The following is a 13,235-nucleotide window of genomic DNA, read 5'->3' as shown; positions in this document are numbered from 1 at the left end:
GTGCGCAACAGGCGGGCGCCGGCGGAGCTCGGTGAGCGCTCGGTGAGCGAGCGGCCGCGGGCGGCGAGGGAGCGCCCGCCCGCCCGGGGCCGGGCATGTGCGGCGGGGCGACGGGCAGGGCGCCCGGACAAGGGCGTTTGAAGGAAACGTGAGGCGAGGCGGCGGCGGCGGGATGGAGGCGGCGCCGCGGAGAAGCCCCGAGCCGCGGGAGAAGCCGCCGGTGCTGGACGGGGAGGCGGCGGGGGCGCCCGCGGGGGCGTCGGGCGCGGCCCCGGCCTCGCCGGCGGCGGCGGAGCAGATCGTGGCGGAGGGCGAGGCGGCGGCGGCGGGCACGTTCGTGCAGCGGCAGCTCGGGGCGATGCTGCAGCCCGCCGTGAACAAGTTCTCGCTGCGCATGTTCGGCAGCCACCGGGCCGTGGAGATCGAGCGGCAGAGGGTGAAGTCGGCGGGCGCCTGGATTATCCATCCCTACAGCGACTTCAGGTGGGACCGGGGCCCCGCCACCCCCGCCCCGGCGCCGCCTCCCGGCGCCGGTCCCCGCTCCGGCTCCGCCGCTGTCCGTGGTGCTGAGCGCGGCCCCGCCGCCGTGGGGGCAACAAGTGCCGGTAGCCGGGGCTCCGCACCGGCCCGGGGAGGCGGCTGCCACCGGCGGAGCCCGGGGCCGCGCTGCCCCAGCCCGTTCCCGTCTGGGATTATCCCGCCCGCACGGACGGCTCTGTGCTGCCCCACACCCGCGGGCTCCCGGTGCTCCCGGTGCCCGGGGCAGCCCGGCTCCGCCGAGCCGCGGAGCTCCGCTGACCCGGCCCCGGGCGTGCGGAGGCGGGGGTTGCTGGGCTTTGCCTGCCCTTACGGCTCCCCCCGCCCTTCGCGATGCTGTTTTTAATTTGCTCAGGAGCCTTCATCCCCCTGGGACGCGGCTCCCCGCGGCTGGAGCGGGGCCGGTCACCCAGCGAGGAGCCGGGCCCGGCTCTCGGTGTCACCGGGATCACAGCGGGAGCTCGGGGATGGATGATGTGGGAGGAACTGGGTGTCACGGGGATGTTGAGTCATATAGGGTGGGCTTTCTCCGCGGGGAATGGAGCTGCCAGGCAGGCGTCTCCCGCAGCAGGCTGTGACATGGATGATGTCCCCAGCCTGGAGAACGGAGCCAGCACCCGCCGTGGCTCCCTGGCACCTGTGGCCGTCTCCCCTCACCACTGGGTCCACACCCCAGCATGACACCCAGCCCTGGGAGCCCTTTTTTCAGGGAAAGCATCCCAAAGTTTGTGAGCCTGGAGCTTGGCAGGGGCGGTTTCTGCAAGCAGCACCGTGCAGGGAGCTGGCAGGTAGACAGACAGGGGGATTACTCCGGTGTTTATCACATTAGGGAGATACATAAAGGCCGTGGAGATCAGGGCCCTGAGTGCTCAACCTGACACTCAGTGAAGGACAAGGCCTGTTCTAAAGAGCTTAAGCCTAAATCTGAAGCGAGAGCTCCAGGCAGGCTTGGGCAGCTGTGGGGACAGGCAGCTTCCCTGCTCAGCTTCTCAGGGCACAGCGTGGAGGTGCAGGAGGCAATTCCTCAGCCGGGTCAGGCTCCTTCTGCCTCATTTCCTTCCCTGGCCCAGCAAATCCTGGCCACAGGCAGGAAGGTGTTAATATGGGAGAGGCTCCTGGCCCTGGGGTGGGCTCCTCCAAGCCCTGGGGTCACCATAATCCTGGGGTGGGCTCCTCGAAGCCCCAGGGTCACTCCTGGCCCTGGGGTGGGCTCCTCAAAGCCCTGGGGTCACTCCTGGCCCTGGGTCATTTCTGGACCTGACCTTGGGGTGGCTCCTTGAGGAGAGGGTGCCTCCCCCTACTCCCCTCAGGCTCTGGAGCTCTCTCTGAAGGAGCCTCTCATGACAGCAGGACCTCCCTTCCCCTTCCCTTTCCCCTTCCCCTTCCTCTGCCCTTTCCCTTTCCCCTTCCCCTTCCCTTTCCCCTTCCTCTTCCCATTCCCCTTCTCCTTCCCTTCCCAGCAGCAGAGATCCCAGTATCCGTGTCCCACCATGAGTGTGGGGTAGGAAATCCCCACAGGCTTCTGCCACCTGTAAAAGCTGGTTTGGATTCACTGGGCACTGAGAGCTGCCCTGAAATCAGCTTTGGAGATTTGAGCCTACACCCACAGCCAGGGCTGGGACGAACTGGGGATGCCTGGGGACACCTAAAGCTGGACTTGCTTTCCCAAGGGCTCTGAAGGCTCTGATGGGGGATCCCAGGAGTCACAAGGCTGCTGGAGAAAGTGGTGATGTGTCTGTGTGAAGAATTAAAACATCCCGGTGGCACTTGCATGTGACAGGGCTGCTGGCTGTCCTGACATAACCAGCTGGCTGTCCTGACATAACCAGCATCTCTTGGCTTTCCCTCCAAAGCCTCTGAGCCTGCCCACTCCCAGCTAAAGGAGGTGGATGAGGAGTGCCCTCACCCTGCCCTGTGCATGCTGGCACCTCCTGTAGGGTTGGACCTTCCTCCCACCTTCCCCTGGCACCAGCACTGTCTCTCCTTGCTTGGCTGCTGCCTGGCTCACCACCACAGCCTCCCTGATCCTTTTCTGCTGCCCCAGGAGCTCGGCTCTCCGTTTGCATAACCAGCAAAGCTTATCCCAAATCCTGCTAAGCCACCTCGGGTGGTGGCAGGGAGACAGCAGATGACAAGGAGCCTCAAGGGAGCAAAGCCCACATCCTCTCGGAGATCTCCAGGGGGCACGTGGCAGCTTTGGGGTGGGGGCAGAGGTGTGCATGCACTGCCCTGCAGTGGAGAGAGAGACAGCCAAGCTCCTACACCCCCATTCCCACACAGGGTGACTTCTGCACCTCATTTTTGCTCACATCTGTCCCAGCTGAGCAGCAGGCTGTTAGTGATGTGTGTGTGTCCTCTGCACGGTCAGACCCTGACTTTGATCCTGTTTGCTCTCTAACTGTGTCCTGCCTGTCCCGCTCCGGCCCCTGCATTCCCACCCTGCAGGTTTTACTGGGACCTCATCATGCTGCTCCTGATGGTGGGCAATTTGATCATCCTGCCCGTGGGCATCACCTTCTTCAAGGACGAGAACACCCCTCCCTGGATCGTTTTCAACGTGCTTTCGGACACTTTCTTCTTGGCTGACCTGGTGCTGAACTTCCGGACAGGCATCGTGGTGGAGGACAACACGGAGATCATCCTTGACCCTCACACCATCAAAATGAAGTACCTGAAGAGCTGGTTCCTGGTCGACTTCATCTCCTCCATCCCTGTCGACTACATTTTCCTCATCGTCGACCTGGAGACGCAGGTGGACTCTGATGTCTACAAGACGGCGCGGGCCCTGCGCATCGTGCGCTTCACCAAGATCCTCAGCCTGCTGCGCCTGCTGCGCCTCTCGCGCCTCATCCGCTACATCCACCAGTGGGAGGAGGTGAGTGTCTCCCCTCTGGGTGCCCTCCAGGAGCCCTGGCAAGCCCCGGGTCAGGAGACAACCGGGGGGCAGCCCCAAAGTGGCTGACAGCGCGGGGGACGCTCTCTGGTGGCCCGAGGGTACCCATGGCAGCTGGGCTGGTCACCTTTGCAGCAGGAGAGACACAGGAGACATCGGTAGAGGATGAAAGGCTGGCTCTCAGCAGGGAGCCAGTCCAAGGTTTGTTCGGAGCTCCTCAGGGAGCCCCACACCTCAGTGGTGCGCCGTGCTCAGAGTGAAACAAAAGGAATCTCAAGGTTACATTTAAAGGGGGGGAGGAAACCAAAGGCAGATACATTTGCTGATGTATATATAATAAGAGACCCTCTTATTACATATAATAATAATAATAACATACATATATATATTATATATAAATTATATATATTGTATATAAAACATACATATATATTATATATAAAATTATACATATAATTATAGATATATTATTATTATATATAATAATAATATATATATATCATAAAAGACCCTCCAGGGATGCAACCTTAGGGATGGACATTTGGGATAGCGTATAAAATATTACTTGAGGGGCTGCCCCCTGGTCTCAGACTAATCACTCGACGACTTGGACCAAAAGTTCTAGATAGAGGGGATGGGATACTGAGTGACTGGCAGAGAGCCAGGGCGGGGATTTGGGAATGATCTCAACCCAGGAGAATGATTACACAGGTAGAGGAAGGGGGTACAAAAAGGGGTACGCCATTTGGAGAAAAGAAGGGGATACAAAACCAAAACTATTACGAAGTGTTACAAAGTATAAAAGCACACTACAACAGTGAGAACCCCTCGGGGGTCTCCTTGGGGGTCCCCCAGCTGCAGGTACAGCTGTCTGGAGGGGCAGAGGGCTCCAAGGGCTGTTCTAGGAGGAGAGTTTCTCTGCAGCTCCTTCTCTCCTGCCCTAAAAACGCGAGTGTTCAAGCGCTGGGTGCTGCTGCCTGTCTCTTGTCCCCAGCAAGCCTCTCCTGTCGAAAAGCAGGCTGAGTTAACATTCAGGCAACGCAGTCAAACCTCCACTCAACACTCACCTCAGCTGGCTCGGAGATAGAGGCAAGAAAGGCTCTTTTGCAAGGTTTTATTCCAGCAGGGTAACACAGTCACCGAAGGACAAACCCATGGAAAAAGAGAATGAACCACGTGCAGCAGGCAGCTTATAAAGGGGAAGGGGTGGAGGGCAGAGCTAAGGGGTGGGCAGAGGGGCCTGCTACCAGGGGTAGGGGGGTGGCCACCAGGGGTACCAGGCCAGTGACAGGGGAAGGAGAAACCAGAGGAAGCTGTGACACCAAGTCCATGGGGAAGAGTGTTTTTCCCTTTGGGAGGGCTGACTCTATGGTAAGTGGTTAATTTTTCCAGGGCTGAGGGCTTGGGGATTGAGCAAGTGGGGAGAGTTCATGGGGTGCTACACTGCCCTGTTCCCCAGATCTTCCACATGACGTACGACCTGGCCAGCGCCGTGGTGAGGATCTTCAACCTCATCGGGATGATGCTGCTGCTGTGCCACTGGGATGGCTGCCTGCAGTTCCTGGTGCCCATGCTGCAGGACTTCCCTGAGGACTGCTGGGTCTCCAAGAACCACATGGTGGTGAGTGCCCAGACTGAGTGCCCAGACTGGGGTGGTTCCAGCTGGGATCTGCCGTGGTGGGGAGAGGGTTTGGTTCCCTGTCTCTCCACCTGGAGCTGCTGGGAGATGTGCTGGTGAGCATTGTCTCTGTGGTCACAGCAGTGAAATAGGGCAGAGGGAACCTTGCATCACCTTCCCATCTCAGCCCACCTTGGAGTGAGGGAATCCCTCAGGTTTCCTGAACAGGACACTGGGGCTCCTGCCTCCTCCCCAGAGCAGGGCCTGCTGCCTCTTTAGGCCTTCACAATCCTCTTCCTGGAGGAGAACTCATCCCTTTGGCCTTGGAGGAGCCTTCTTCTCACTGGACTCCCCAGCTCAGGGAGGTGGGACCGGGGTGTTCAGCTGCACAGCACCTTCCACCAAACCCTTCAGCCCCGCTCTCCCTCATGTGCAGAACAACTCGTGGGGCAAGCAGCCTGCCTCCTCCCCAGAGCAGGGCCTGCTGCCTCTTTAGGCCTTCACAATCCTCTTCCTGGAGGAGAACTCATCCCTTTGGCCTTGGAGGAGCCTTCTTCTCACTGGGTCTCTGGACTCCCCAGCTCAGGGAGGTGGGACCGGGGTGTTCAGCTGCACAGCACCTTCCACCAAACCCTTCAGCCCCGCTCTCCCTCATGTGCAGAACAACTCGTGGGGCAAGCAGTACTCCCACGCCCTGTTCAAGGCCATGAGCCACATGCTGTGCATCGGCTACGGGCAGCAGGCGCCCGAGGGCATGACCGACGTGTGGCTCACCATGCTCAGCATGATCGTGGGGGCCACCTGCTACGCCATGTTCATCGGCCACGCCACCGCCCTCATCCAGTCCCTGGACTCGTCCCGGCGCCAGTACCAGGAGAAGGTCAGTGGGGACACAGTCTCAGCCACATCAGGGAAGGGATAGGTTGGATATTAGGAGAAAATGTTTCACTGAAAGGGTAATAAAGTACTGGAATGCTCTTCCCAGGGAGGTGGTGGAATCACCATCTCTGGGGGTGTTTAGAAAAAGGCTGGACGTGGCACTTGGTGCTGTAGTCTAGATTCTGAGTTGAGGTGTCAGGGCATAGGTTGGACTCCATGATCTTCGAGGTCTCTTCCAACCTCACTATTCTGTGATTGTGTGGTTATTTCCCGTGGTTCTGCTGTGCTGGGCTCAGGCCAGGCTCTTCACAGGTGTGTCCTTTGTGTCCCTGGGCAGGTGACTGTGTGTACCTGATGAGAGGCATGGCACTTGGTGCTGTAGTCGAGTTGAGGTGTTAGGGCATAGGTTGGACTCCATGATCTTCAAGATCTCTTCCAACCTCATTATTCTGTGGGTGGAGAAGAGAGGGCCGGGGTGCTGGGGGAAGAGTCCTGGCATGAGTGGGTCCAGCTCCAGAAGCAGCTCAGCACAGCTGCTGTGCCCTACTGATTCCAGAGGCTGGCATCTTTGTCCTTGCCACTCTCCCTCGGGGTGTGGAGCTCAGGCTGCCCACTGAGAGTGGGACCATACTGGTGTCCATACTGGGGGTCACTTGTGCACAGCGTGGCCCCACCCTGCCCTCTGCCCTGGCTCCAGCTGCATCCTGAGTGCACGGGTGTCCTTTACCCCCTTTGGGCACTGCAGCAGGGCTGTCTGTATGTACACACTGAGGAGAAGGGACACATCATGCGGCCACGCGGGCGGTGCCAGCCGAGCCCTGTGTGACTCCCCTTGTCCCCACAGTACAAGCAGGTGGAGCAGTACATGTCATTCCACAAGCTGCCTGGGGACACGCGCCAGCGCATCCACGAGTACTACGAGCACCGCTACCAGGGCAAGATGTTTGACGAGGAGAACATCCTGGGGGAGCTCAGCGAGCCCCTCAAAGAGGTGAGGGCAACCCTCCCCTGCTGTGACCTGCAGGGCAGGGGCTGGTGCTGGCAGGGGCCAGGCTCGGTGATTCCCCACTTATTGAAACAGGATGACCCCTGTGTGGGGAGAAATGATGAGAAGGACTCTATCAGAAGGTTAATTAATTTAATTATTATTTATACTGTATTATATTAATATAATATATATAATAATTTTATTACAATAATTTTATTATACTATTAAAATTTGTTATTAATTTATTTTATTATAATAATTTTATTATTTATACTATATTATATTAATATAATAATATATAATGATATTTTATTATAGTGTTGTTATAATATTTATAATTATTATAACTTTATTTTTATAATAATAATACTTTTCTTATTTTTATACTATATTACATTACATCTAAACTGAATTTGCCAAGTCCTCAACTTTGTACACAACTGCTCAATATCTCATGACTGTCATCTGACAGTCCTGACATATACACACACCTGGCCCTGACAGGCCGAGGAAACAAAACCCCATCACTTTGGGTAAACAATTTCCATATTGCATTCTACTTCAGCACAACACAGGCACAGCAAGTGGGGTAAGAATTGTTTTTCCTTTCTCTGAGGTTCAGAGAATGCGAAACCCAGAAATATTCTTGGGAAGAGTTGTGCCTTGCTTTTCTCTGTGGAGAGAAATGTGGCTACACCCACTGAGCTGCTCCTCACCCCGCAGGAAATCATCAACTTCAACTGCCGCAACCTGGTGGCCAACATGCCCCTGTTTGCCAACGCTGACCCCAACTTTGTGACAGCCATGCTGACCAAGCTGCGCTTCGAGGTCTTCCAGCCTGGGGACTTCATCATCCGCGAGGGCACCGTGGGCAAAAAGATGTACTTCATCCAGCACGGGGTGGTCAGCATCCTCACCAAGGGCAACAAGGAGACAAAGCTGTCTGATGGCTCCTACTTTGGGGGTGAGCTGGTGGGCAGAGTAGCGGGCAAAAGCTGCCTGCGAGTAGAAGCTGGGGCATCCCTAATGTTTCTGCCTGCTCATCTCCTCTTGCCCAGTGCCAAAGTCTTGGCATCCAGTCAAAGTGGCAAAGTCTTTACCCCAGTTCTGTCTGGCTGGGGCAGAGGGAGCACGGGCACAGGGAGCATCCACTGCTGGCCAGGGAGGAGAGGAGGTCAGAGCAGAACATCTGAGCCAGTTTACAGGATACAGGCACAGCTCTGGGAGGGAAACAGGCCAGGCCATCACAGCAGCCACACCTGGGGGTGTCTCCATGGCCTGGAGAGGGAGGAAAACGCTGTGCCTGGCCAAGGAGACAGGCTGTGGGGTCTGCCCCTGCCTCTGAGCCATGCTTTGTGCAGGGTTTTGGGGTGCTGGCAGCCCTGATCCTGCTCCAGGGCTGGGAGGGGGCTGGATGGCTGTGTCCCCCTGAGCCCAGCCCCGTGTCCCTGCAGAGATCTGCCTCCTGACGCGGGGCAGGCGCACGGCCAGCGTGAGAGCCGACACCTACTGCCGCCTGTACTCCCTGTCCGTGGACAACTTCAACGAGGTGCTGGAGGAGTACCCCATGATGCGCAGGGCCTTCGAGACCGTGGCCATGGACCGCCTGGACCGCATAGGTGAGGAGGAGTGAGCCCCTGGGGGCTCTACAGCCACCCCCAGGGCCCACAGGCCACCAGACCCACAGGTGATGGAGTCACAGAGCTGGGATGAGGTGATCACAGTGCCCTAGCCCTGTGGGTGTCCTCCTGGAGGACAGGCTGGAGTGACCCCATGGAGTGGGTCACCATGGAGTGAGCCCCTGGGCTCAGCACAGCCACCCCCAGGGCGCATGGGCCCACAAACACACAGGTGGTGGAGTCACAGAGCTGGGATGAGGTGATCACAGTGCCCTAGCCCTGTGGGTGTCCTCCTGGAGGACAGGCTGGAGTGACCCCATGGAGTGGGTCACCATGGAGTGAGCCCCTGGGCTCAGCACAGCCACCCCCAGGGCCCATGGGACACCAGACCCACAGGTGGTGGAGTCACGGAGCTGGCATGAGTGCCCCAGCCCCGTGGGTGCCCAGCAATGAGGATGATGAGGAGTATGAGGAAGGAGCCTGCCCTCTCTCTCCCCCTCAGCAAGATCCAGGCGGTGCCACAGGACAGGCTTCCCTGGGAAGATGTAACTGCACTGCACGGTACCTGCAGTGTTTGGCAGTGACCAGCTGCTTGTCCTCACCCTCCCTTGCCTGTGGAGGACAAGCAGGACCCCAGACCCCCATCCCTTTGGAGTCAGGACTCTCCTGTTTTGTCCCTGCTGCTTCCACTGCTCCAGTCTGGACCCTTCCCAGGGTCTTGCTTCCCCTGGAACTCCGAGGTTTTATTGTCCCTTCCCACTGCCACCCTGCCCTCCACACTGTCCCCAAGGGTCGGTGACACTCCTGCCTCCCCTCCAGGGAAGAAGAACTCCATCCTGCTCCGCAAGAGAGCCGAGCACAGCTCGGGACCCCTGAACAACGAGATGATCCAGCAGATCGTGAAGCACGACCAGGACATGGCCCACAACATCCAGGACCTGCAGCAGATGGCGATGGGCAGGGAGCTGAGCGGCAAGCCGGTGATTTGGGAGCCTCTGGTGCACGCCCCGCTGCAAACAGCCGCCGCCACCACCAACGTGGCCATCGCGCTGACCCACCAGCACAGCCTGCAGGCTCACATCTTCCTGCCGCCCTCCTCCATCTCCAGCCCGCTCTCTCCCGAAGCCACCCTGCTCACCAAGCCGGTGCGCCGCTCCCAGCCCAGCCTGGGGGGCTCCCGGCCCTCCTCCGTGAGCTCTCCCTCCGGGGCTCCGTCCCACCTGCACACGCCGGCCGCCGGTTCGCCTTCCTCGCCCATGGTCCAGCCCCAGGCGCCGCTGGAGAGCGGGGGCCAGAGACCCAGCCCGGGGGCGCAGCCCCTGCCCCGCACTGCGCAGAGGGGGGAGATGCCAGCGGGGCCCAAGCAGCCCCCGGGCGGCCCCCAGCCCCAGCTCTCCCGGTCCCGCGGCGCCTCGCTCTCCACCTCGCTGCTGCAGCAAGCGGCGGGCGCTGCGTCCCCCAGCTCGGAGCAGGCGCTGCCGCCGGGGAGAACGCTCCACTACAGCCTGTCCCGAGCCACCGGCTCCCACATCTCGCTCCTGATGCATCCCCAGCAGCTGGTGAAGCACAGGAGCATCCAGGGGCTGCCGGTGGGGCGGCTCACGCAGGATGTCCGGCTCCTCTCTGCCTCCCAGCCCTCCCTTCCCAACAAAGTGGCCCAGCAAGCCGACGGCAGCTCCTTGAAGCAGGGCAGGAAATCTGCAGGGAACCTGGCCCGCAGGTCCTCGCCCTCGGTAGCCGGACTGCTGGCCAAGCCGTGTGCGGGGATGCCCGGCCAGCCCGCACACCCTTCGGGAGCGCTGGCTCAGCCCGGCCGCTCCGCGGGAGCGCCCACGCCCCAGTCCCCGGGCTCCGCGTCCAGGCAGGCGGCAGGTCCCTCCCGCAAGGGCTCCGTGGCCTTCAGCCCCGAGGTGGAAACGGCGAAGCCCAAACTCCCGTCCAACATGTGAGTCCTGTCGGCAGCCGCGCGGGCAGGAGGGAGCCGGGCATCCCGGCGGCGCAGGAGGCGGGGAAGCAGAGCACCAGCCCCGCCGTGCGGGAGGGAAAATGAGGTGAGAGGCACCAGCCGGGGCCGTGGAGGGGCTGTTTGAGGCACGGGGACACGGCAGGGATGGGCATGCGCCAGCCCCAGAGCTGGCCCAGCTGGATGAGGAGGGGGGCTCTGCTGACTGCCCCAAGGGGGTCACCCTGCCCGGGCTCTGCCCTCCTGGCTCATCACCATCTGTGAGTTCTGCCCTCCTGCCGGAGGCACAGGACAGGTCAGAGCCCTCGCCCAAACTCTGGCCTCTCTGGGGAGCTCAGCTCCCCACAACTGCCCCTCGGGGGCTGGGCCCCCCACGCTCTGTGCCGCGTGTCCCACAGCCTGTCCTCGGGGCAGGCTGACGCTGGCAGCTCCTCCAGCTCGTCCTCTGTCACAGCAGGGGCTGCCCGATGCCCACCTCGATCCCCAGACTGCTCTGCCCAGCCCCTTTGCCTTTAGGGTGAGGAGGCAGAGGCACCCCCCGGGTCCTCTGCCCGGGTGGAGGGAGGAGGCTGGAGCCCGTGGCAGGGGCATGGCGGTCCGGGGTCAGCACTGCCCCTTCCCAGAGTGCCAGGACCACCAGGGCTCCTCTGGTGTGACGAGTGCCTAGGGGCAGCGCTGGGGGGCAGAGGAGCAGCCCCCCAGTCCCTCTCCCCAGCTTGTGGGACCGTTTTGCCTCAGAGGTGCTGAGTGCCAGTGAGGTTGGGATGTGCTGCTGGGCAGGGCTCTGCCCCACACCCGGGCACTGTGCCCCTCCACGGGCCCCCATGGGGGCAGCCTGGGGGGATTCTGCTGCCTGCAGCTCCAGGAGGATGCTCAGAGAGTCAGTCCAAGGGGACCCCCCTGTGGCTCCAGGATGATGTCCAGAAAATCATTTGGGATGACCCTTCTGTGGCTCCAGGAGGATGCTCAGAGGGTCACTCCAAGGGGACCCCACTGCCTGTGGCTCCAGGAGGATGCTCAGCCCGGGCTCTGCTCCCCTGCCCTGCGCTGCAGTCCCATTCCCAGGTCACCTGGAGATGCCAGTCACCGGTGCCACAGGAACAAAAGGCTGCCACAATGAGATGCCAATCCCGGGCAGCGCCTGGGTGACGTGTGGGGCTGTGGGGTCACCCCCCCGTCCAACAGGAGCCCGGGGTCCCCACAGATGCCCCACTCCCCCCCCTCCAGAGACAGTAGTGTGCAATGTGTGTGCGAGTCGTGGCTCTGCCAAGCAGCCGAGCTCTGCTTCCAGTGTCGCTTTGGGCCAGCCATGTTCAGTCCTGGTTAGAGTAGCGTCCCCTCCGTCCCCACCGCGCTGCGCCAGCTGCTTCCCACTCCCGGAGTCAGGAACCCCGGCTTGTCTTCGAGCTCTGGGGCTGAGCGGGACCCCGCCGGACCCCCCAGAGCAGCGGGCGAGGTCTCGTTCCCCGCGGTCCTTCCCGAAGTGAGGTGTCCCGTTCTCCACCCTCGTGTTTTGGGGCGTCGGGAGCAGTGCGGAGCTGCTCTGGGAGCACCAGCCCACCAGGAATCCCGGCAGTGCCTGCCAGAGGGGATATCCTGCACTGCCTTTTCCCATGGATTTCAACCGCCCTGCCCTGCTCACCCCCTCGTCCCGCTCCATCCCCGCGCTCGGTGCGTCCCCGTCGGGCGGGGACCTGCAGCGGAGCCGCGCTGTCCCAAGTCCCCGGGCTGTGTTCACACTGCGTGATGTCAATGTCTTAGCGGTCACCCCAGCGCCCCGCAGAGCGTGCGGGCCGGCTCGGACAGCACCGAGCTGCCACCGCCCGGCCCCGTGTCGGGAGCCAGAGCCACCCTGCGCTCCTGTCCCCGCCGCCGTGGCACCTCGTGGCCCGCTGCCCACCCCGTGGCCCGCTGCCCACCCCGTGGCCCGGTGCCCACCCCGTGGCCCGGTGCCCACCTCGTGGCCCGGTGCCCACCCCGTGGCCCGGTGCCCACCCCGGGGGAGGCTGGAGGGGCTGGGGGTGCGCGGGCGCAAGTTTAGCCACCAAAGACCATGATCCTCCACTCTTGCACTCACGGCAGTCCATGTACAGAGCTTGTAGTTTTCATATCGCAGAGAATTTAAGAGCGTTTTTTTATTTTTTGGTCCTTGTACATAACGGATTTAAATAATAAAGAGAGATTCTGAGCTGGTCTGGGGGAAACTCCTTCTGCACCTCCTGCGACCCCACAGCTCCCTGCGCGAGGATGAGGAAGGACAGGGGGATGCTGCAGCACCCCAGCTCCAATCCTGGCCTTCTGCAGAGCCGGGAGCAGCCGGGAAACCCTCGGGAGCCACCGAGGGGCCTCCCCCGGGCCCCACAGACCTGGGTGGCGTGGCAGGAGCCCAAAGACAACGGGTCCCCTCCCGCCCACCCCGGTCCCTTTCGGCCGTGGGCAGATTAATGTTTAATCTTTGGTTATTTTCCCCTTCCATCTCCGTTCCCTTTATTGCCGGGGGGATGGGCGGGTTTGATACCGCCTGATTGCAGAGCAGCACTCGAGGCATTAACGCGATTAAATGAAGGTCAGACAGCGCAAGGTGGGCCGGGGCACCCGAGCCACCGGCACTGCGGCACCGGGCGCGGGTCTCGGGGCACAGCCGTGCCCTGGCCGCGCCCTCGTCACCTGCCGCTGCCCCCCGGGCGGGACACGGTGGCTGGCAGGACGCAGGTGCTGGTGGCCACCGCGCTGTGCCC

The 13,235-nt window shown here is 61.1% G+C and overlaps 1 protein-coding gene across 1 annotated transcript; it reads left to right on the top strand.

The window, feature by feature from the left end:
- Positions 1 to 66: 66 nt before the first annotated feature.
- On the top strand, positions 67 to 12,685 carry HCN3 (hyperpolarization activated cyclic nucleotide gated potassium channel 3). Its single transcript, XM_041397225.1, has 8 exons — positions 67 to 483; positions 2,983 to 3,412; positions 4,890 to 5,051; positions 5,710 to 5,928; positions 6,772 to 6,918; positions 7,639 to 7,879; positions 8,370 to 8,534; positions 9,354 to 12,685. Exons 1-8 carry the CDS (start codon positions 173 to 175, stop codon positions 10,481 to 10,483), a joined length of 2,805 nt encoding a protein of 934 aa, XP_041253159.1. The 5' UTR covers positions 67 to 172; the 3' UTR covers positions 10,484 to 12,685.
- The last annotated feature ends 550 nt before the right edge of the window (positions 12,686 to 13,235 follow it).

The sequence above is a fragment of the Onychostruthus taczanowskii genome, unplaced genomic scaffold, assembly GCF_017590055.1.
Source record: "Onychostruthus taczanowskii isolate IOZ18803 unplaced genomic scaffold, ASM1759005v1 scaffold138, whole genome shotgun sequence".
NCBI classification, from domain to species: Eukaryota; Metazoa; Chordata; class Aves; order Passeriformes; family Passeridae; genus Onychostruthus; species Onychostruthus taczanowskii.
Note: the sequence above shows the minus strand (reverse complement) of the source record. Positions and strands in the feature narration are given on the sequence as shown.